At 34.8% G+C, this 25805-nt stretch overlaps 1 protein-coding gene across 1 annotated transcript in view; it reads left to right on the top strand.

The window, feature by feature from the left end:
• Positions 1–25805, top strand: part of SAMSN1 (SAM domain, SH3 domain and nuclear localization signals 1) — a 139989-nt gene that overhangs the window by 104872 nt on the left and 9312 nt on the right. Inside the window, 6 exon segments of the mRNA XM_055313826.1 lie at positions 6551–6622; positions 10665–10814; positions 14814–14943; positions 17416–17567; positions 20678–20884; positions 23034–23184. Coding sequence (XP_055169801.1) covers positions 6551–6622; positions 10665–10814; positions 14814–14943; positions 17416–17567; positions 20678–20884; positions 23034–23184 — 862 coding nt within the window.

The following is a 25805-nucleotide window of genomic DNA, read 5'->3' as shown; positions in this document are numbered from 1 at the left end:
ACAGAAGCCACTGCGGGCTACAGCAGCTATGAACATGAGTTCCCTGGGGAAATTCTTGAAAGTTTCATGGAAGCATAATGAAACAATTCCAGGAGGATCAAGAGAGACCATTTAGTAGTTAGAGAAAGAGAACGAAGGAATAGACCGTGTGCTATAACAATAGTCGGAGTGAGCAAGCCAAGCAGAAGTTTTACAACAGGGAAGATAAGAAGCTGAGCAGTTCAGGGTAGTCTGATCATGGTCACATTTTTAACAGATTTTAATCTCCTTTTTATTCTATAGGGTTTTGTAAGAACTGATGATATCAAGTGACTGAACATTTGCCATGTCAGGGTTTTTACCTGAAAAAAATATATTTAAGACATATCAGTATTATTTATTTAAAAAACTCTTTTCAACTAAAATAGAATATTCTAATTTCTGTTCAATTCTTAAAACTTCAGAATGACTTACAATCTATGGATGTAATGTAAATCATAACATACAGTAATAAATCATGCAGAGGTGCAATCAAAAATTTTAAATATCTGAGTCTTTTTTACTCACAAAACTTGTTTTGTTACATTAAATAGGTTGATATGAATAACCACTTTTCTAGATTATGGATCATTTTACATTGATTCTTTTTTTGGTGGGGGTTCTAGTCTCTTTCCTTTGAGGCAGTTTCAATTTGCAAAAAAATATTTCTAGTGGCACATCAGCTTCTGAAAGTAAAGCTTTCACGTGGAAATTCTGACACAACTTCAAAACACTATAGTGGAATCAGAATTCCACTTCCTTTAGATATTTTGCAGTTGACAGAAAAGATGCTGAACCAGAGAGATCAAGTAAACTAACTTTTGTTCTAAGAGTCCAGATCTACATTAACAATACTTAGAGCACCAATATATGTTGGAGTATTGGGTGGCCTTTACTCAGGGTTAAAATGTTGCTGTTGAAAGTTATGTTTCTCTGCTCCGGTTGTGTTTTACTCCTCAACCCCCTGACACTCCACACAACCATCTTCCATTGACTTCACATGATAGTGTCATTATTTAACACTGAAGCAATCCTAACAGGTTATTTTAAATGAGTTAAATTTGTTTCAAACTCTTCAAAAGATCTCAGCACCTGAGTTAGGTTAGGATAATTAAATTCTCGAATGCCTTTGGATAAAGGTTGACAAGCTTATTGACATTTAGCATACAATTATTATTGAATATTCATACAAGTGCTTGCCGAAACAATTCTGATCTTCAGGAGCATATTACTAACCATCGCTCTATGTGCAATATTTAGAAGATGTGAGAACTCATTGGCAGAGTGTGTGTCATTTTTAATTTGCCAGTATATTTCAAAATACTGCGGATGTCTGACTCAGATATGCAAATTTTTTCTTTGAAATAGACTGTGAAACTTTTCCACCAGTGCCTTACCAGTCATGCTGGAGATAAGATTTTACTTGAAGACCCCAAAACTTGATGGCTAGTTAAGAAATGAAAGTAAAGGTCAAGTTGCCTTGGATTTGGTCAAAAGGTTGATTTATAGTTCCAAAAAGAGACCCCTAATTATCTTTCATGTCGATAAATTTAGGCTGCTGTTCTAAGAATCCTATTTAGCTCTATCCATTCTATCAAGATAACTTTACAAATTTCCATCCTGTTTAGATAACAAGTTTCTTTGAAAATAGAAGACAAGATCAAAACTTTGGAATGGGATGGCACTGAGATTTGAGAGTACATCAGGGTGGAGAATTGAAAAAAAATGAACTTATTTTTGCAAGTTCTGGTTCCTGCAAATTTCTTCACTGAGAAGGACTAGAGAATTTCTAAGAACACAGTCAGCTTTATATCATGAAATGACATTCTGTAATAATTAGAATTGTTATACAAAACTAGAGAAAAAATGCAACTAACAAAAAAATTAATCCTCTCAAGTTCTTTTATATTATTCATTGAGTTGTGTAGGGACACACACAGATGTGTTCAAACACCCCAAATGAGACTATTCAGCCCTTTTTTTGTGGAAGCCAAGTAGACTAAGTGGAAGAAAGTAATCTGTGCCATGTAATTAGAGAGAGTCTACAAAAGGCAATCTAGTAATGTGCATCTATATCAGAAAGTTGGTTTGTTCTAAAATAAACTTGGAAAACAGAACCATATTTTCTCAAGTATGTCTGTACTTCCAAGCAACTATGACCCAAGCAATATCAATGATTTTTTTTAAATTGATTCCTTATAAAGTTGTGTGACATTAACTTTTTTTAAAGACTATTTAGACTTTTAGATTCACAGCAAAATTAAGAGGAAAGTATTTTTCCAGTGTACCTCCCTGCCCCTACACATGATTAACTCTTGTTTTTTAGCTATTATATAGGTACATATCCCTTTCTTTTTCTTTTAGCCAAACATTTTACTATGGGAAACTTCAGTATATGCAAAAACAGAGTAGTACAGTCTACCACTCAGTTAATTATTAAATAATGGCCAGTCATGTTTCTTCTTTATGCTCACATGCTTGTTGCCCCTCACTAGGTTATCCTGAATTACAAGTAAAAAATAATACTTCCTCACATTCATCAAATAGCTAGTTATTTAAAAAATTTCCTCAGTCTTGTCCTCACTGCCTTTTTTATTTTGGTTTCTTTTATCTATATCTAAACAAGATCCATGGGTTATATTTGGTTAGACAACTCTGAGAGGTTATTAATCTATACTTTTCTTCTATTGATTCATTGAAGAAACCAGGTTATTTGTCCTATAGATTTCCTCAGTGTCTAGATTTTTCTGATTGACTGTATTCTTTTGGTGTCATTTAAAATGCTTCTTTGTCCCTGACTTCCTACAATCTGGTAGTTAGAGAAGTTTGGTGCGATTGCTTGCTTGCTTTATTTATTTATTTATTTATTTATTTATTTATTTATTTATTTTTCTGAGACTACTTCCCTGGGTACTGTTAGGCGCTAATATTATGAAGCACATATTCTAGTTTTCTCTTTTTATAATTCTAGTAGCCATCAAGGATCATCGCTAAGATCCTTCTATTGCCATCAGGGGTTTCCGAGACAGTCCCTTGGTCATTTCATCATTCCTATTTGATTAGCTAGAACATACACACATAGAGAGAGATAAATTTTTCCTCATTAACTATTTATTCTGAAATATATTTCATAAAAGGAGAGCAGGTTAAAAGTCTAGGTCTTTTCCTTTATTTGCTAGGGTTCATAATATAACTCTGATGTTTCCAAAAGCGATCACTGATTTTTTTTTTCCCTTTCGGTATCATTACGGATTCATGAACTTTGCTGTTTTAGATGTATTCACTTATTGACAAAAAAATTATCCCATCTTTGGATATAATCTAATCCAGTGAGAAGATTTTTAATATGGCTCCTGTCTTTCATTGTTTTGACATGGCCCTACTCGTCTCTGAAAGACTACTTATTCTATGCCGTGACCCATATGAGAATTTTAACTGAGTATCTTGACTCCATTGTCATTAACATCATTACTTATTTTCATTGTCCCTCAACATATGTATTTATATATACCAATATTGCTAAAAAAAAAAAAAAACTATGACTGAAAACAGGTTAAATTTTATTTTGTCATTATTTTTTGTCCTTTGGACAGTCAAATTATTGTTCTTAAAATCACTTAAAGTAATTCCTCTTTCTAAGCCACTAATTCAATATAGAATTTGGTTCATTTGCTTTATTTTTATTTAGAATTCTTAGAGATTGTGTTTATTTTTACCTAATTCTGTTAAAAAAAAGTTACATAGTTTTAAAGTCAAATCCACAAAATAAGGTATATTCAAAGAAGTCTGTTTTCTCTTTTTCACATTATTCATTTTTCCCTATCTTTCTAAGAAAGTATGTATTCGCCTGTATTAAAATACAAATATCTATTTCCACCCCTAGATAAACAGCAGCCTACTGTTTACATTTTTTTCTACCTACATTTGCCTTTTTTCCCTTACACTACATCCTGGAGATAATTCCATAAAAGTATAGTTTTGCCAAATTACCCTCCACAAATATGCCATTTTACAAATATATATCTAACTGCACAAAGAAAGACTGTATAGAGTGGAATTAAAGACTAAATATGATATAATGTCAATAGATACAAAAATTATCTAAAATACTAATCGCATTTTTATTTTAAGTTACTCTTCCCATTGATAGCTATTCATTATATCATAGCTCTGTCTTGATGGGAGCTTCTGTCACAAGATAATATTTGCTAAATCTAATCCATTATGATTATGCAATGCAAAATTATTGAGATTCAAACACATTCCATTTTTAAAGGACTATTACTAGAAAGCTAGCTTGTTTCCATATGATCTACCTTTTCATTGAAAACGTAATAGGAGTAGAATTTATAAGTGTGTTTGTTGTGCATACCTCAGAGTAGACATTAGCCCTCTTCATCGTAAGCCATAACCTATACGTTATGAAACCATCTCAGAAAGTCACTAACTTTTAGACTAGAGAATAATGAAATTTTAAAACATTGTTTCAAATACTTAGATTTGCTTCTTAATGGTGTCTTATCTTGGATTGATATTGCACTTCTTTGGTTTAATGCTATTGAGTGATTAGCAATGAGATGACTGACAAAACCCAAAGTAATAGTCTAAAGACTTCTTAAACCACTACTCCTAAATCTGCTTCTCTTTATTGATATAATGAGGGGAGAATTAATTTTAAAAGGTGGTGACTATTGATTACTTAATGGCAGAAGATAATGTTGAGAAATGCTGAAGTGAGCCTATTCTGTGCCCTCCTGGGCAACAGGACCCATTATCCAGTGGTGGAAATCATGTTGTAACCCTCATCAATATTTAATAAGCAGGATGCAGGCTGGATGCAGACTGCAAAATTGCCCTAGGCGTAGGTTCCAATAGGCCATCAGAATGTTTCAAGTATATAAAAGAGTAACAGATTTCCCTGTGTTCAGATTGTTTATAAGCAGGACAACAATACATTCAATTCCCTTTTGTGATCTCTGGGCAATGATAGCCTCATGGAAATGCCTACTAGGCAAGTTGAAGTGATTAATGCTCTGGGAAGTCATTCTAGGTTAGTAAGCCCTGCATGAGAAGACTTTGTATTTTCCAGTGTGGTTCTCAGTTTCAGCCCTTCTATTTCTCTCTTCTTGCCACAAGCTGAAGGGCTTGTTCAGCAGGGGTGGCGAGTCAGCAAAAGGCGTTAATTGTGTCTAACACAGCCATCATCCTTGGGGCGATATTACGTATCACATTGTCTATCAAGCTAACCCCTTGTCACACGTCAGGATCTTTTTATTTCAGCTCATTTAAAAGGGAAACAAGGAGTTTTAAAGATAGCTGGTGGGGAAACATGAGTGTAAGAGTGCTTGTAAGAACAATGAACCTTCAAAGCTGACTTAAACTAAACTGTGCTGGGACTTCTGAAAGGACAATACACTTTTTTTTTTTAATACACGGTTTTATAAATTATTGACTCCCGTTGTTAACTTTTCAAATTATCAGGTTATTTTTCAGTACCATCAGCTTATTCTGAAAATATTACCAACTTGGAATGAAATTAAGTTCTTGAGATAGAATATATTCTTAGGATTTATGGGTACTTAAAGGACCTAACATCAGATATTCACCTTTCCAAACAATGTATGAAATAAATGATGATAGTGAAGAAATGTCCATTTTTTTACTCCATGACTCTAAAGATTGTTGAAATGTATTTCAGAGAATCATTTACTTTGTAACATATCAGAATTATTTATAATTACCTGCCTAGAATGAGTTACATATGAATAAAAATTTAGCTTTGTAGGCAAAAAGTATCCAAGGGAACAAGTCTTCTATTAACATATTGAGCTTTTTCTCAAAACCAGTGAATGAAATTGACCCTGAGGTCTCATTGTAATTCCAAGCTAAATGTGGACAAATTCAGTTTTACTTCCAACCTTAGACTGTGCATGCCTAAATGCTACTTTCAATTCATTAATAGCTCTATGGTATGCCTTCTCTTTCTGACGCCAACTAGAGTCTCAAATTATCAAGTTATCAATGATAAACGCATTTGTAGTCACTTTTAGTTTTTTGACAAATATGATCTTTATGAGGTATATCAATAGATTTACTCAGATGTTTGTTTGTTTTTATTTGTTTTGTTGTTGTTATTTATTTGTTAGTTGGTTGGTTAGTAATACATGTCATTCCTTCTTGGAAATTAGTTTGTGGCTAGCTCACTTCAAGAAGGCTTAGGTTAGAATTCATAGATTGTTCAGATGCCATTCCCAAGGGCAGAGGTAGCACTATAAACTGAAAATAATTTAATAGATTTTCTTCAAGGTGCTTAACAATATAACATAAAACTTATGAAGACATTTTGTCCACTGTATTATAATGTTAATCATAGTTATATCTTCAATGCCTTTAGATATTCCAGAGAAAAGAGCTTTTTTAATCTTCTATTTGTAATATATTGACACTTATTAAACCATAATCTAATATATTTAGCAATTTTATCAGTGAAAGTCACAAATCCTAAGTGTCCTTTCTCTTTCCTATTTTATAGCGCAGCAGCAGTTTTGGGAATTTTGATCGTTTTCGGAATAATTCCATTTCAAAACCAGATGATTCAACTGAGGTTAGTATTTTATGAATGTAATGCAAACTCATTATGAAAAATTATGAAGCCAATATCACTTTTGCTAAGTACAGTAAGAAAAATAAGTATATTTAAAAATCACAGTCTTGCCTATATTTTTGTGATAATTGAACAAACAACTACTTAGTAATCAGTACCATGCTGGGTATTAGGGGTAAAAAGTTGTCTAAGAAGCCTAACATGTTCGGAAAAGCAGAATATAAACTGAAGAAGAGAGTTACAATTTAAAGTAATACAAATAATCTCAAATTTTCTGAGCATTTCCACCATAAAACAATCCATGTTAAATTTTATGTCAATTGTAATTGCTTTGATTAATTTAATGATTAAATGACTTAATTGTAAATTTTTTAAAGAGGGCATATGGTTGTTCAATTGCACTCTACTATATGCATTGAAATGTCTCATAGGTGACCATTACATACACATTTACAAACTATGAACACTTTAAAAGTAGCTTAAGGAAAGCTTCCCATACAATAAAGACTATATAATTATAATAGCAATAGTAATAATAATAATATCTACATTTAATTGAACACTAACTATGATATAAGCACAACACTAAACACTTTACCTACCTATAATGTAGGAACTATTAGTATTGTTTTACCAATGAAGTAATACATTTTGTTGAGTAAAGTTACTTCTAAATTACATAGTTAATAAGTGACAAAGGCAGAACTCACCATCTTGTCTGACTCCAAGTTTGCATTTCTGTTGCACTATCTCACAAACTACAGGCCAATCGTGATAAATGATTATTGAAAGGGATATATATTGAGAAAATTCAAAATACATGTTTATCATTGAACCTGATTTAGCAACTCCACATGTGATACATTTGAGATCAATAGGTTTTTGGATCATATGTATTTCTTAATTATTCATTCTTATTATTGTATGTTTATTTTTTGTTTTTTTTGTAAAGATTTTTTCCCATTATCATATTTAATTTCTCAACATACTTCTCAGATTCCTATGTCTGTGTATCTATAATACTTTTAAATATTGGCATTTCAGTAATAGACATTCTAAACAAAAGAAATGAAAATAGAATAACATCAAGTATTACTTTATAAATATATCTGTTAGTACACACATATATGTATGTGTGTAAAATATATCCCCTTTTATACATATGTATATTATTTATATCTCCCTCTATCTGTCTATATATTTATATACACATGCTTATGGATAAACCTATAATAGCTATATAGTCTATCCACATTTTTTTAGTTTTAAATAAGATAACATATGTATATAAATAGTGAGAAACCCTATATAATTTCATTTTCAATTAACATCTTATATAAAACTTTGACTTTCCATAATCACATATAGATATATTCTACTGTTAGTTTATAATGCTAGGGTTAACCTGTAAGAGTAGCTCAGGCTAATTCAGGTTTATTGATTAGTAATGGTGGCTTAATAATTTGTGATAGAATTAATAAATCTGAAAAAGTAGTTCACATGTTTTTTCAGCAATACAGCATCTATTCATTCAACAAGTATTTCTTGAGCACCTACCCTATGACAGAGTTCCCATTAGTTACTCAGAAATTACTATTGCAATAATTGGTGAAAATCCCCACTTAATGAAGCCTAAAGTATAGAGGGAAAAACAGATCTTAGAAAAACAGCAACTGTAAATAAATATCTAATAAAGTTGTGATTCAGGCGATAAAAGAGACCAGCATAGATAAATTTGAAAGTTTAAAATATGCTGAAGTAGTTTCTTTGAAACCTCTACAAAAATTGATAGAAAAACCTAAAAATTAAAAATATTTGTGATACTTGTTTGAAGCTTAGGCAATGGTAATTTAACACAGATAGTAATACAATATACTTTCTTGGCTTATTTATTTATTTTTAGTTTGTAATTTGACAGTGAAGATAGAGTTTATTTAGAGAGAAGAGAGACAAGAAAGGCTAACTTAAAAATTTAAAGAGTCTCCAAGTTATATTTTATTCAGGGTTTTGAATTAAGCAAAGAATCCTTGCCTTTTATAACCTTGAATGTAGAATTTTTTTTTAAAATGTAGAAATTAATGAAGTTCAATGAGGACTTAAATCGGCTGTCCATTCTTATTTATCATAGGTAATTGGGCATAAAATATGAAGCAAAACATAGTATTGATTAATCATTTTATTAACTATGTTGTTAAACCTTTATATTAAAATATTCAAGGAGATCCTGGGTGGCTCAGTCAATTGAGTCCGACTCTGGACTTTGGCTCAGGTTATGATCTCAGTGTGGTGAGATCAAGCCCGTGCTGGGCCTGCTTGAGACTCTCTCTTCTCCCTCTTTTTCTGTCCACCCCCCGCACACACCTTCTTTCTCTGGTATAAATAAGTAAATCTTAAAAATAAATAAATAAAAATTAAGTATTCAAGTTCACTAAAGAGAAGTTTCCCTTTATTTTTTACTTAAAATTCAGGAAATATCTGTCTGCCTACCCATCAAGAACAGTGGGGAATGCTAAAATAGATGCACCTAAAGAGTACTTTCTTGAAATCTAAGATATTAAGGATATGTAACCCAATTATGTCCTTTAAGAAAAAAAATCACTCCAAAGTTCTACATGAGAAGTTTTGCTTATTCTAAAAATATCAAGTGTCAGTTATGTTCCTGGAAGTGTTCTAGACTTTCAGAATAAATAAAAAAATATAAAATCTCTAGTCTTATGGAGCATACCTTACAGTGAGAGATACAGGCAATAATCAATCAAACAAACAAATATATTATCAGGTAATGTTAATTTAAATACCTAGAAGAGGGATCCCTGGGTGGCGCAGCGGTTTAGCGCCTGCCTTTGGCCCAGGGCGCGATCCTGGAGACCCGGATCAAATCCCACGTCGGGCTCCCGGTGCATGGAGCCTGCTTCTTCCTCTGCCTGTGTCTCTGCCTCTCTCTCTCTGTGTGTGACTGTCATAAATAAATAAAAAATTTAAAAAAAATATTAAATACCTAGAAGAATTAGTTACATGTGAATTACATGAAGATTTCTATACTAATGGCTAGACCAAGTTCACATTTACTATTGCTTGAGAATATGGGAAATATGCATGAGGCACTTCCCTGCAAGAAGAAAAAACTGCACTTTCTCAGTGGATTTACTTAACTCCAAAAAAAATTTTTAAATGACCATTTTGGGGCACCTGGGGGCCCAGTTGGTTGAGTGTCTGCCTTTGGCTCAGGTCATGATCCCAGGGTCCTGGGATCGAGCTCCATGTCAGGCTCCCATTCAGTGGGAGCCTGCTTCTCCCTCTGCCTGCTGCTCCCCACCTGTGTTGTCACTCTCTCTCAAATAAATAAATAAAATATTTTTAAAAATGACCATTTCAGGGATCCCTGGGTGGCGCAGCGGTTTGGCACCTGCCTTTGGCCCAGGGCACATCCTGGAGACCCGGGATCAAATCCCACATCGGGCTCCGGGTGCATGGAGCCTGCATCTCCCTCTGCCTGTGTCTCTGCCTCTCTCGCTCTCTCTGTGTGACTAGCATAAATAAATAAAAAATTTTTAAAAAAATAAATAAATAAAATTAAAAAATGACCATTTCAATTTCTATAAGAATAAGAGGATTATTTTAGTGCCCATTCAGCATGAATACATGCTGTCACCTTTCTAAAGCCCCCAATAAAATATCTCCCATTTATGTAGTTTTAAATCACTCATTATGCCAATCATTCAATTCCATTTTGCCCATCACAAAAGTGGGAAAAATTAAAGTGGCTCTACTGTGGAGCTATTTAAAGAATAGCTAAAATTCTTTGAAACAAATTTTACATGTGAAGCTCAGGTCCTTTGACATCACAAGTTTTATTTTCTGAGTTTGTCACATATGTAACCAGGCTTGGACAACTTTAAAAATATGTATTATACCCCAACTGAAGTTTTGGAGGCTGCTGTACACAATATATATGGGTCCAAAAATTTGGAATCTTCTCTTTAATGTTTTCAGATCAATGATTTTTATTATTATTCTGTCTTTTGTAAATAATTCTAACTAGGTATATGAAGGAGAACCCATAAATGAAAGTGGAGAACAAAGTAAAACTTCAAATAATGGAGGGGGTTTAGGGAAAAAAATGAGAGCTATTTCCTGGACAATGAAGAAAAAAGTGAGTAAAAAGTACATCAAAGCCCTCTCTGAAGAAAAGGTAAGCGTACTCTGTTAATTTTTTGTGTGTTTTTCTATTAATTTTTTTCTTAAAAAGGTCAACAGACTCTTCTTCTAGACATAAAATTACTTGGTGCTTTAAAAAGGACTTCAACATTTACTTTCTCCCTCAGTAATTGTGCCCAGAAGTTAGGTAGGAAAACAAAACAAAACATTATTATTCCTATATTAATAGAGGAAATGGGGGCTCAGAAAGACCACACATGTAATATATGAAGAACAGTATGTCATATGTTATAACGAACATCAGTACATCATTTCTTTTTATTGCCAAATAATATCCCATTATATACATAGACTACACTTTATTTTCCCTTTCATCAGTTGATACATACTGAGTTGTTTTCACTTTCTGGCTATTGTAAATAATGCTGCTATGAATATTTAGGAGTTTTTATATGAAAATATTCTTTTGTTTCTCTTGGATATATGGTAACTATCTGATATTTTGAGAAATTGGCAACCTGCTTCCCAAAGCAGTTGCATCATTTTACATTCCCACTAGCAATGTGTGAGGGTTCCAATATCTCCATGTTTGTCAACACTTGTTACTGTCTTTTTGATGCTAGTCTTCCTACTGGGTGTGAAATGGGATTTCAATGTGGCTTTGATTTGCACTTCCCTGATGACTAATTATGTTGAGATCTTGTCGTGTTCTTATGAGCCATTTGTATATCTTCTTTAAAAAAATGTTTACTCAAATCCTTTCCCCATTTTTTACTTTGGTGATTTGGGGGGTTTTCATTGTTGATTTTTAAGCTTTTTAAAAATATATCCTTAATGTAATCAGATATATGATTTGCAATATGATATATTTTCTCCTCTGGATTGTATTTTCACTTTTTGATGCTATCATTTGCAGCACAAATATCTATAATTTGATATAACACAATTTATCTTTTTTTTGTCATTTGAACTTTTACCACTGCACTTAAAAAACTGTTGCTTAAAAAAAAAAAAAGAAAACTGTTGCTTAACCTAAGATTACAAAGATTTACTCCCATATTTTTTTCTAAGAGCTTACAGTTGTAGCTCATAAATTTTGGTGTATGATTATTAATAATTTTTCTATCAAGTGTAGTAGGAGTCCATCTTCATTCTTTCAAATTAGATATCCAGTTGTCACAACATTAATTTGTTAAAAGGACAATTATTGTATTTTCTTGGCACCCCTGTTGAAAATCAATTGATAATAAATACATGGTCATAATTATATGGATCACAAATACTTGGGTTTATTTCTGACCCCCAATTCTATTACATTGATCTATAGGTCTTCATTCATTCTCTTTTTAACCCACTTCAGTAGGACTTCTGTCTCCAATAATCCATTAAGACAGTAGTCATAATCAGTATTGACCTCGGTGTTGCCAAATTTACTGATCACTTTTCTTTCTTCTTACATTACTTTTCGACTGTATTTGACACAAGTGATGATTTCAACATATATGAAACATTCTTTTTCCTGGTTTAACTGGGCATTCTTCTGATTTTCTTTCTTTCTAAGAATTTTCTTTCCTGGCTTTGCTTTCTTGCCTGTCTCTCTAAATATTGAGAGTCCTCCTGAGGCTTATTCCTAGATGCTTTACTCAATCTACGCTCCCCCTCAGTGATCTCATCTAGTCGCATCACTTTTTTTTGAAATTACATTTCTAGCTATGTATGACATCTTACCTGTTGTACTTAAACAACCAATTGTGTATTCAATATCATTGCTTAGATATACAATAGCTATCTGGAACCCAATATATCCAAAACTGAATTATTAATTCTCTGTGCTCGACCAAAAGCATGTTTCTTGTCCAGTCTTCCCAGTACTGACAACACTGCCATAACTCTAGATGCAAGGAAGGAAAGAAAAGAAGAGAAAATAATAAAACAGAATAGAAAAGAAAAGGAAAGAAAAGAAGGAAGTAAAGAAAGAAGAAAGCCTAAGAATCATTCCAAATTCTTTTTTTCTTTCACTTTTCACACCAATTCATAAGCATACCCTCTTGGCTCAAACTCCAAAATACTATCTAAAGCCCCTAATTTCTCCATGTAAACTATTCTTGCTTTAGACCAACCAACCAATTAACCAAGAACAACAACTTGCCTACACTGCCATGATAACCACCTAATTGGTTGTCTTTCTTCCACTCTTGCCTCCATTAAAGCCATTCTCCACATGAAATCCAGAGAGATTTAAAGGGGAATTTAGAACACATCATGTCCCTTGGTTAAAATTTTACAATGCTTTCACAATGCATTCCCATATTATAATAGATTTATTCCAATCCTCTAAGAAGCAGACCATAAGAAAGCAATGGATACACCAAAGATTATCAGGGAAATGCCTGTGAAGGATAAAGAAACAAGAATTGATAGGGAAGCCTTCAGAGAACAGTGCAAGTTTGACACCTATGAAAGGAGAGGAAGAAAGCTTTAGCCAGGTTGGTAGATAGTCTTTGAACCAGTTTTTCATTACAGCCCTATATCCCACCAGAAAGTTACCCCCACTGGTTCAGTCATTGGCAGAGAGCATGGCTTCCATGCAGGCACAGAGCTGGATTCAGTAGCTAGGACTGTTACTAAAGAAGGGTCTCGCAGCAAAAGATCTGAGTGACACATTCCCATGACCATCACACATGGTCTATAAAGCTCTTCCTAATCTGGCTCCAGTCTGCTTCTCTGAGCTCATTTCCTAATACTGTCCTTGCTCTCACTCAGCTGCAGCTGCATTGGCTTGGCCTTTCCATTCACAACCCAAGCTAATTCTGAGTTTAGTTATTTTGTTCCTGCTATTCCTTTTACTTGGAAAACTGCCTCTAAATGTTTACATAAGTTACATCTTAACATTCAGGTCAAGAATTCAGAGCATTATTATGGTATAGAGGAGGTCTTTGGAGCCTACTCCATCTAAATCAGCTAACCTTCCCCTAACCCTAATCCTAGAAGCTCATCCTCTCACATCACTCAGTTTTATTTCTTTCATAGCACTTATTCCCTGAAATTTTCTTTTGCGTTTTGTTTATACACACCTCCTCAAACACTAAACACACATACATATACAAACACCAGAGCCTAACACACTAAAATGTATCTTATGAGAGGTGGGAACTCTGTGATCTTGTTTACTATGTATCCCCAGTTCCCAAAACAGTGCCAGGTACTTACAAGGTGTTCTGTAAACTTGTGTTGAGTGACTGAACAAATGAATAAAGGAATGGATAAAAGCAGAGAATCAAACTGAGTATATATATGTATTATGAAGTTTTATCAATGTTTAGAAATGTTCATAAATGAGGAATATTGAATTACATTTTCATGAATATTAAGAAATTTATAGGTTTTGTTCAAACTATCTAAATATGGAAGACATTTGAGATGTTTTCAAGCAGATGTAATTTGTTTTGAAATTCTCTGTCTTTCCTAATTTTATGCAGGATTTGCTTTTCACTTGACTAGGTGTGCAAGCTCAGTATGAGATTTGTAAAGCTTCTTAGATAAGCTTTGCTTTAGAATTGCAAAATGTGCATGTTTTATTCATATCTAGTGATCTGGTAGGGTGCAAATAACTGACATGAAACAACTATGCAGAATTTAAACTTGTAATATCAGATCTCAAAGGATTAGTAACGGTGGTAAATAGATGATAAGGAGAACATGAAGAAATAAAAGTGCTTTAATAGATAAAGCATAGATGTTAATAAATCTAACATTTCTGATTAAATAGTCTGGATATGACATTCATCCTAATTTACAAAATGAACTATTATAATTTCAGTTGAATTCCATAATGTGAATGTTTCATCTAAAGAACTTTTCCAAATATAACATGTTTTGCTAGAAATTCAACTAAAGATTAATGATTCTCATATTTTATGCTGATGTATTCCTAAGTATTTTATTGCTAAAATATGTCTTGTTTGTTAAATCAATGCACAATATCCATGGAAATCAGTTCTCTGCACTTAACCTCTGATACATTTTTCTGAAGGATGAGGAAGATGGAGAGGATGCTGTCCCATATCGGAACAGTGACCCAATGATTGGATTTCACACAGAGAAGATCTCTCTTAAAGCCAGTGACTCCATGGATAGTCTCTACAGTGGGCAGAGTTCATCAAGTAAGCCTATAGAATATGGGACAAGATACTAACTGGGAGGGCTGAATTAACTAAAAGCAGTAGATTTTAACTACAGAGAACAAACTGATGGTTACCAGAGGGGAGGTAGATGGAGAGATGAGTGACGTAGTGAGGGGGACTAAAGAGTGCACTTACTGTGATGGGCACTGTGTAACGCAATGTATTGAAATGTTAAATCGCTATACTGCACACCTGAAACTGATATAACACTGTATGTTAATAATACTGGAATTAAAATAAAAAACAATAAAAAAGAAATAAATTCAAATGAAAACCAACAACAACAGATTTGCTTCTGTGGGGCTTATCAAATTAACAAAAAATGTTTTGGCTACTTGATAAGAGAAATAGTGAAAATGTAGGATTGCTGAATCCATAGAGTTGCTGCTGTTGTTTAAAATGATACACAATACATCCGATAGAATTATGTATTATTTTGAAACTTTTAAAACTGTAGTCAGCAGGGGTCTTGGGAATATGCCTTAAAAAGATCATGTTAGGTGACTAAATCTATATCCCTAAAATAAAAACATATGCTTAGGAGAACTAGCATTATCTTGGTCAAAAGTTTTTAAATGACTTGGTGTATTCAGGTAAATGAAAACCTGTTCTCTCTCTTCTTCCATCCCACCCTTTCTCCTTCCTTTGCCTTTCTTTAATCCTCCTTTTTCCTCGTTCCTCCTTCTCTTCTTCCTTCTTTCTCTCCTCCCTCCTTCCTTTCTTCTCTTTCTTTTTTCCCTCTCCTGTTGTCTCTCACTTCTTTCCTTCCTTTTCATTCCATTTTGCCTGAAGTACTCTGAAAATATCAAGACATACGCATCAATCATGACATTTACTTTTTAGGTGTTCACCCAGCATTAGTGAGTAAAGAATGAAATACTATGTAAATACCAAATAGAAGGAATATCATCAATTAGGTGACAGAAAGGAAGCAGCATGTGTCAAACAGGATTTTCTAAAATCATTGTTTCTAAGAAGGAAGTCATTCAGGTTTCAGTCACATATCCTGCTATGATATTTGGATGAAACTACTGATACGGCAGGGTGCCTTATAACTTTTTTATGTGTACACTGTTATACATCCCTCTGATATTTTCAGGGCTTTTACATGTTTTCTTTTTTTGCAAAGTTTATTTTTCATTTCCTTTTAAATCAACTGTTTCCGTTATTTGAAGATAGATCGCAAAGACCAGATGTTTCAGATATCCTGAATTTTATTCCTATTGGCTGGAGAACAGTTATTTTGTGGGAAAAAAACTAATGTAGAAACATTTGAAGGATATATTTTTGCATGTGTGAAATTCAGATTTCATTAGTATTCACTTCTGCTGGAAGTTTTAAAATTCTAAATTGTAATGCTGAATGTGGATAGAATTTTACTAACTGGAATGTACCATGAAAAGCCAGGGCCAGGGGTGGCCACGGAAGGGAAGGTGTAAGGAGATGGTGGCCCATTTAGCTGTTGTCATGTACAACTTAATTTATGAGATTACATGCAGCTCACCCTTTCTCATACCGGTTCGTACTCAATATGGAACATCTCTAAGGTTCTTTCCCTTTTTCCATAATTATTTGAATAAATGGTAGAGAAACCAGGGCTGTTTTTGCCATAAACAGAGCACTGAAAGGCCAGATGGAAGGAGAATTGTGAGTGGTGGAGAAACTGAGAGTTACTTCCGCTCAGAGCTGTTCTTGCCTCTATCTTGCAGGCAGCAAAAATGGAATTGCTTTTCCTTTTTTTTCTCTTGAGGTTCAAACTTAGAAGGGAAAAGGACCAGAGAACAAGGATTTAGAGCAGTTTTAAAAGCCCAGTTTAGAAAGTTTAGAACCACTTGGGAGTACAGACCCTGGAACATGCTTCCTCTTTCCTTCACATTCACACAACAAGCAAAAGTGCTACCTTTCATGCATAGAGATCTTGCTTCACAATGGATTTGGATATATAATAGGATATTTGGGACAACATTCTAGCTACGTTGTGATAAGTGTAGGGAACCCTATAGTCTCATGCTTTGACCACTTGTGATCAGTAGCACATAGAGATCAAACTGTTGCTGTATGAATCTGTCTTTGTTTACAGGTACAAAATTAATTGTCTGGCCTGTACATGGAGTTAAGTCTATATTGTCTACCTTTTTAGCAAGTGTTTAATCCTCAAAACACTGTGCTACTGGATCAGATCACAGAGACTGAAGTGACAGGGTATTTGGGTTCGTGGTTGAGGAAGGGTCAGATTGGCTGGAGAAAGTTCAGAAATGGCTCAGAGGACAGAGGTCACTGATGGAGAGTGACTACGAGGCAGAAAGAATAGGGATCCATCACTTAGAACCCTCTCAAAAGTCTTACCTCCAGTGCTTCAGCATTATCCCTGCTTAGCTCTATGCAAACGATGGTTCAGAATGTGAGGAGCTTTCAGTGAGAACTGTTTAACCTCTGCTTTGCCTTCATTAGGCGGAATAACAAGCTGTTCAGATGGTACAAGTAACCGGGATAGCTTTCGACTTGATGATGATGGCCCCTACTCTGGACCATTCTGTGGCCGTGCCAGAGTACATACCGATTTTACACCAAGCCCCTATGACACCGACTCCCTCAAAATCAAGGTGTGTGCACATCCTATCTGCATGGCTGTATGGCTTGTCTAGTGCTGGTTGTATGATCTGTGTCAGGAAGCGCAAGCACTGGGAAGTGGGGGAGTGGGGGTGGTGAGTATGTTCTTCCCAGCCTTAGAACTGACAACTGGGTTATGGCGGCAAGAATTTGAACAAAACATGAGAGGTGGGATAGGGGAATCAGTCTGCTGAGGCTACAGCATAAGCTGCTCTTACGTAGGTAATGCAGAGTCTGAACCTATCAGGGGAGAAAAAATTGTCTACATTTTTTTCTGTAAGCCTAAAGTCTAAAGTCTCACAGGTTACTGGAGGTGCCTGGCTCTGCCTGATTCTTTGCTGGAGTAAAAGGAGAAAGAGAAAAGATGGTGATAGCAGGCAAGAGCCCCTCACAGCACCTCCCTTGGGAACCAGACTTGGCTGGGCAATTTCAGTACTTAAGTTGGTGGCCATGAATAACCAGACATCTTTCTCCCAATGATATTCCCTCCCCAGTTCCCTCTTTTTTACTCTTATTCTCTATATTCATTTTCTATTGCTGTGTAACAAATTTCAACAAACTCAGGGACTTTAAACAAAACAAACATACTACCTCACAGTTCTATGGGTCAAACATTTTGGTCATGGCTCAACTGCATTCACTGCTTAAGGTCTCACTGGGCTAATATCAAGATGACAGCTGGGACTGTGATCTCACCTGGGGCTCAGGGTCCTATTCCAAGCTCATGGCTATTGGCAGAATTCAGTTGCTTGTGATTGTAAGACTGAGGCTCCTGCTTTCTTGCTGGATATTGCCTGGGAGCCACTCTCAGACACTGAAGGTTGCCAGCCATGATCCTCTGTACAACATGGCAGTTTGCTCCTTCATAGCCTGCAGGAAGAAACGCTCACTCATGTTTCTAATCTCTTTATTTTTAAAAGCTCCTACCTGATAAGTCAGAAACACTCAGATAATCTCACACTTAATTACAAAATTAACTAATTTGGGACATTAATTACATTTGCACATGTCCCTTGTGGCATATAATACAACATAATCATGGGTGTGAAATCCATCACTTTCATAGTCCTACTCATACTAAAGGGAAGGTGCTGTTGCAATTGTGCTAAACTATTTTATACATGTTAAATTATTCCTCTGAGTAACACAGGCTGATATAGCTAAAAGGACAGAAATTATGACTTTTCTATACTATCAACACCAGGCTAATGTTAACCAATAATTATATAAGTTATGAAGTATTGGTGCTATTATTTAACATTCAAGACACTGCTCTTCTCTTTATCCCTTCTATTGTAACAAATCAGAGTAAGGTCAGAGAATGAGGAAAACATTATTCTTGATAGTTAGCTCCTTAGTCATTTCTACGAATTGATTTGAAGTCTAAGTTCAGGTCTTGAGGAAGGAATGTTTGTAGCCTAGTAACCATTGTTGGGGGTAGAGTGTAGAAGGGAATAAATTGAACACATTTTGACTCGGGATAGCTTTTCGCCTTCCCTATAATATCACGCCAGTGCACCACCATTTATACTGCCTAAGATGATATTTGTAGAGCTCTTGTAGGACACAATAAGAATCCCACAGTTACCACTGAGGATTGAATGTTATGGTTTATATCAAGGGTCTTATCCACAATGAAATTGGTCTTTGCTTGGTGACCTGTGGGCTTTCCTGGAATGTATACTTTTTATAAGTTTAGAGGATAATAGGAAGGATGCAGCAGAGAGCTCCCATGCTTAGAAACTTCCCCTAGAGCTTCTGGGGATTTTCTAGGTCTGCTTAGCTTATCCCATCTAGCCCAGGATTTGATTCCCTATAGTTAAAGGCAGGAAGAATTAGATGAAAAGCTTATAGGGTCAGACCAGTAGACGATCAGAACTCAGAAAAACAAATCTTTTAATCACATTGAATCCTACTATTAAAAATACAATTTGTGTTTTAGATGGAAGAATACATATTCATAGAACAGGCAAAAAAGATATTTTTAGTAGCAAACTAAATGTTTTGTTTGTTTGAGGGTAGACCCCTCAAATGACAACAACAACAAAAAAATCAGAATCTATAATTTCCTCTCTGGGGTAGAAACTTTTAAGTCTCAAAGGAGGAAATATGACTTTTAAATGTAGGCACTGTATTTACATAGAAATCAATTTTCTTTACAAAGATGTACCCTTGTTGGTTTTCTACTCTTGCCAGTAACTGGCAGCCAGTAGCCAATTAGAATCTCAGATGTGAATAAAGAAAAAGACCAAAAAAAAAAAAAAAAAGAAAAAGAAAAAGACCAATTGGTTTGTCCATCCTAATGTGCTTCATTCATACTTCCATCCAAACTTCGTTGTGAAGCTCAATCTAAGTATTTCTTCTCTAATAATATTAATAATTCAGTAGCATAATTTATCCTTAGTATACACATACTTTTGTTACATATTTAGATCATACAAACTTCTTAACAGTTTCATTATTTTAGATGAATGCAATACTTTAGATGTCTTTGTTTTTGTTTTTACGCAGATAAATTTTTCAGATGAACTAGAAGCATGGACAGAGATAGACTTCTTTTTCTTTCCCTTCCCTATTTGGGATTCTGTCCAGGAATGATGGCTTGAACTTTGCTATATATTGATTGCTTTGACAAAATGAATGAAAAAAGCATCATTCTTGAGTTCAGACAACTGCCATGAGTTCTGGAAAGTTATTTAATGTTTGTATTTCTTTTCTATAATATTTAGAGTAATAATGATACCTTGTATATGTACCTAAGTAGTGTGTTATAGGCATAAAATGACTTACTATAGGCAAAAGTATTTTGTAAATTCCATTGTGCCCTATACATTCATAAATTGATATACCAAAGACATAAAGACATCATCAAATGCATGTAAGAGCTTTTCTTCAAGATTGCTGAAATTTTCCTCATTATTACTAGTGAATAGTTCCCTTGGACTTTTAAAAGAAATTTTCTCTTAGATTTATTTCTGTTATCAGTAACCTCCCTTGTCATATTCCCGCATTATTCTAATTTTCTAGGATTCCATTCTTTTTACTAATTGTCACAACACCAAAGTTCCTGAAAACTCTTTTGGTATGTTTCTTTGTTTTTTAGAAAGGAGACATCATAGACATTATCTGCAAAACACCAATGGGGATGTGGACAGGAATGTTGAACAATAAGGTGGGAAACTTCAAATTTATTTATGTGGATGTCATCTCAGAAGAGGAAGCAGCCCCCAAGAAAGTAAAGGCCCACCGAAAGAGTGGAAAGGAAAAACCCAAGACTCTGCAGGAGTTCTTAGAGAGGATTCACCTTCAGGTTAGCAAACCTGTGACCTATTTGATTTTGGTGGCATCTAGATGGAATAACTGAGGAAAATGGATTAATGTTTGTATAGTGTTTAAAAATATAGGACTTACGGGGAACCCTGGGTGACTCAGCGGTTTAGCGCCTGCTTTTGACCCAGGGCATGATCCTGGAGCCCCAGGATCGAGTCCTGCATCAGGCTCCCTGCATGGAGACTGCTTCTCCCTCTGCCTGTGTCTCTGCCCCCATCTTTCTCTCTCTCTCTCTGTCTCTCATGAATAAATAAATAAAATCTTTAAAAAAAAATTGGACTTACAGCAAAGGAAAATCTGTTTTCCAAGAAGACTTCTTATTTCTCTTTTATTACTTTTATTATGCAAGGACAAGTCTTGATATAACATCCCTTGGACTAAACTCTAATGGTACTTAGCAGTGACAGTAGAGATTAATGTTGAGAAAATGCAGTGAAAAATGAAAAATACCTAGGAGAATAAAAGGCCCAAAGAAAACAAGTAAATGAGAATGACAGAATATGAAGAGTAAAGGTAAAAATCCAGAGAACTGAAAGGAAAAATGGAAAGAAAATTACATTTTCTATAGGGCAGAGATCAAAAGCAAGTCAAGAGAAGATAACTAAACATAATCGTTTCAAAAGCAATTTCTTAGGAAATAGTGATCATTAAGCCCCCATGATGAGTGTGCTAAGGAAACTGTGTTGTTTATATTTATAATCCAATTATTTTCTTGTTACATTAGCAAAGTTTTTATGAAATATCTACCTTGTTAAATGGTGTGTACATACAATTTACCTAGCCTCACTCAATTAACTGTTTTGTAATCCATTTCTAATATTAATGCAGCAGTACTTTGATAGTTTTCAAAATTCATCAAGGGTTGCCTTGTCAAAGCCAATTAAACTCTCCTTAATTGTTTCTTCTGAATGATCTAGTTATACTCTTGTCTGTAGACACACTACCCAGGCCTTCCTATATTTCTACTGGCGCTGCCCAAATAGGGTACTGCTTGGATCAAGTATAAGTTTAAGCCCTGCTTCTTCTTTTTGTTTGTTCTATGACCTATGAGAAAACCAAGGTCTAAGGAAGTGAAATAACCATGTCAGGAACCCACAACAAGATGGTTATGTTAGATGGGAATTTTGGTTTCTCTGCTCTAATTCAGTGCTCCTTTAACAGACATTATTTTTAAAAGAAGTAGTACTTTCTCTCTCTCTCTCTCTCTCTCTCTCTGTCTCTCTCTCTCTCTCCCTTTTTTTGTAAAAAGGGGCTGGTAATTCTTCCTGATTACTTAAAACTTTTATGCTTCCTCTTATTCAGTTTTAGTAACCAAACTAAGGATATTGAAATTATGATCAAGTAAAATGGAAGAAAATTTTGAGGAAGCTGTAAAGCATTCAACTTCACTTTGCATTTTTATTCTGTTGGAGAGAACAGAGGTTACATAAATAACATACAGACTCAGAAATCAGAAGCCTATGAATTTTAAATTAATATATATTGATGCAAATGATGGACAAACTATACATGCTGAGAAAACAATACTTTTCCCAACCACAGTGCTTTTATGCTTAATAAAAACTTTTAATAGAAAGTCTAGAATTCCTTAGTTTTATATAATGACTTTCGCTAAATGCTAAGTCTATTTTTTGGTTCTTGTTTCAAATTCACTTTTTAAACTACCCCAAGAAGTTAGTGAGGGTAAATATTTTTGTAAGCAAGCAAAAGAGAAAAGATGTAGATTCAGAAATATTACTATAATTACTCTTTTAGAAGCATTTTATTGATAGACGCAAGGACACGCTAGCTTTGTCAATTGAGCTATTTGAGAAGTGAAAAAGTGCCAAATGGGATGAATGATCCAGCTATTTAATTGATCCATGATTTAGCACTGCATGGCTTAAGGTAATTATTTCTTCTTTACATTTGTCCTTCCAAAAGGTGAGAATTCTACAACATATTCTTTTAAATGCCCTAGAGTTCATATGTGGAAAACTAGTACAAAGTAAAATAAAGTTAAGCAAAAGTTCTATCAGTGCTTTTCGTTTCCATATGCACTCTACAGTTTCTTTAAATCTAAAGAGAACTAAAAATAAAATACTTGAATCTGACTAGTTTGTATTATATATATTTTTTCTTCCCCATAGGAATATACCTCAACACTTTTGCTCAATGGTTATGAGACCCTAGAAGATTTAAAGGATATAAAAGAGAGTCATCTCATTGAATTAAACATTAAAAACCCAGAAGACAGGATGAGATTACTATCAGCTGCTGAAAATCTCCTTGATGAAGAAAGTAAGTGTGCATACCTACTTTTCTCCCTAGCTGAAAATCACAGTTCAGTATAGATAGTAAAATTATTAAAAACAAAGCTCTGGTTTTATTTATGGAGAATCATATAAAGTATTCGTTCCCATAAAATACATTTTTTCTTATATATTTGGAAACAATAACCCCAGTCAAGTCTATAATTAGGAAGAGGACTTTTTTTTCCCTTATTGGACTCAGAAAATGAAGGGACTTTTCTGGGCATCTCATTTAGATTCTGCAGAGCTATTAATTTACACACAAGTGGATGTCTGCATTCTCAGAGACTGAGGAGTTAGAGACAAATATTTAGTGACAGCATGAGCCATTAGTGAGAAATGTCATATGCAACTTCTGTAGAACAGCGCAGAGCATGGCTCTAAGCTAATGAGCCTTCGCACCACACAGGAAAATTCATTTCATTACCATATAGTCACATCTTGTATGTGTTTATAGTATTCTTTCAAAATGTTATAATAGCTTGCAAAAATATTCAGCACTCACTTTTATTATCTGAGATGATTCTCTGTATTTGTAAGTGTAAACTGAAGATGGAGTAATGCATACACATTCACTTACCAACTGGGTTTGTAAAGACTGGATAGCTTTTGTTTTTACAGTTGCACTCAATCTGAATGTTCTTCTTACTAAATCTGGTCAGGCTTCTAAAACCCTGAGCTCAGGAGGTACCAAACTCCACAAGTATTTTGTTAGGAAGAAAGAGGGACGTAGTGACTTTTAAAGATGAAAAAGAATTTAGATCATCTAATCCAACTTTCTCTTTCAAAAATAATATTACTCATAATAATTACTATTTTTGAACATGCTCTCAGAGTGAAACTTTGATCCAAGATCTTTACATTGTCTTCATTAACATGCTCCACAGTTTTGTGAGTTAGACAGTACTGTTCTGTGTTGTTGTTTTTTTTTTAAGATCTTATTTATTTATTCATGACAGAGAGAGAGGCAGAGACACAGGCAGAGGGAGAGGGAGAGGGAGAGAAGCAGGCTCCATGCAGGGAGCCCCACGCCGGACTTGATCCTGGGTCTCCAGGATCATACCCCAGGCGGAAGGCACCAAACTGCTGAGCCCCGGGGCTGCCCTGTCCTGTGTTTATAATGAGAAATTGAGAGATAAGTAACTTGTCCAAGCTCACACACACAGTAAATTGTGAAGAGCCAGGACCAGTGTTTGTGATGTTACTATACTTTCTACAAATAACAGCCCAGATGGAGAGCAAGGAAGAAAGTTGTGTTTAGGACCCAGGCCTCCTGACTGTCACTTAATAGCTTTTCCTATATCTTGTCTCATATGCTACGAAATGGGCACAGTTGCTCAGCACGTGTTTATACACTGGCCTTTTATCTAGTAGGAATAAATTTACTTTTCTGGAAACTGCATCTTACTTCATTCTTACTTGCTGTCCTGAGTTTGCATAGATCTTCATCCTTTTCTTTTTTAAAAGATTTTATTTACTCATAAGAGACTGAGAGAGGCAGAGGGACGATCAGGATCCATGCAGGGAGCCTAACATGGGACTCAATCCCAGTCTCCAGGATCAGGCCCTTGGCTGAAGGTGGCGCTAAACCGCTGAGCCACAGGGGACTGCCCTTTTCAAAGAGTTTTCACATTTAAGACTAATTTGACACCTGCAGAATTTATTTCATCTTAGGCCCAGGTGATTATATGCATCCTTTGAAGTTGTGGAGGCTGGGAGGGAGGGCTGACATCACAGAGGTAGACAAAGGTCAACCTTAAGAAAATTGGGTATAAACCCAATTTATACCCAATAAGACAAGCCAAAACAAAACTGATCAGTGTAAAATGATGTAGCGTATCTTTGGGGTAAATGACAGTTTCTTTCACATCTTGTCATTTCAAAGCGTGGCTCCTCACTAAATAATGTGAAGCTAAGAAATTAGATTCTGTAGATTTCTTGTAATTGATAATGTCCAATATCATTGTCAATACCCTCCAGAATAATTTGATGTTGAAGTATAGGGAGGGAAAAGGGTATTTTTTGAGCAGTTGTAAATACATTGCTTTTCTTCTATAATACCATCTGTATAGGTAATTTGTCCATTTCACAGATGAGAAGACATTTCAGAGATGAATTTCAAAGAGGCCAAAAACAGCTAGATAAGTAACAGAGCTGGAGTTTTAATCAAAGGCAGCCTGCTATAAAAATCCAAGTTCTTTCTTCCACACATGCAAACTGGTAAATATAGAAAGAACAATGAATATCTGAAAATTGAAGTTTCCTACTATGCCAATTTTCTCAGGAGCTTCAGTTCAGTTTTCCATCTCAGAAAGTAGAAGTTAGTATGTGAGAACAGAAATCTTGCAACATTACTGCCTGAAAAGTGTAAGGCAACATTGGCTGCATTGCACCAGGATTGGTGAATAGGGAAGGGTAAGAGAGCCTGGGTGAAAAAGGTTTCTAGCCATAAAACAGTGCTCAGTCTGGACCCACAGTGGGACAATCCATCCAGTGCAGAAGGCTTGGGCTGTGCATGGTGTCCACCTAATTTCTCCATTCCACCTCCCTGTCCCCCATCTGCTTTCTATGTTAATGAAAGAATAATAATGTACAGATAACATCATATGA

Source organism: Nyctereutes procyonoides, unplaced genomic scaffold (assembly GCF_905146905.1).
Source record: "Nyctereutes procyonoides isolate TBG_1078 unplaced genomic scaffold, NYPRO_anot_genome, whole genome shotgun sequence".
In the NCBI taxonomy this organism is placed as follows: Eukaryota; Metazoa; Chordata; class Mammalia; order Carnivora; family Canidae; genus Nyctereutes; species Nyctereutes procyonoides.
The sequence above is the reverse complement of the archived record's forward strand: the minus strand, read 5'-3'. Positions and strand labels throughout refer to the sequence as shown.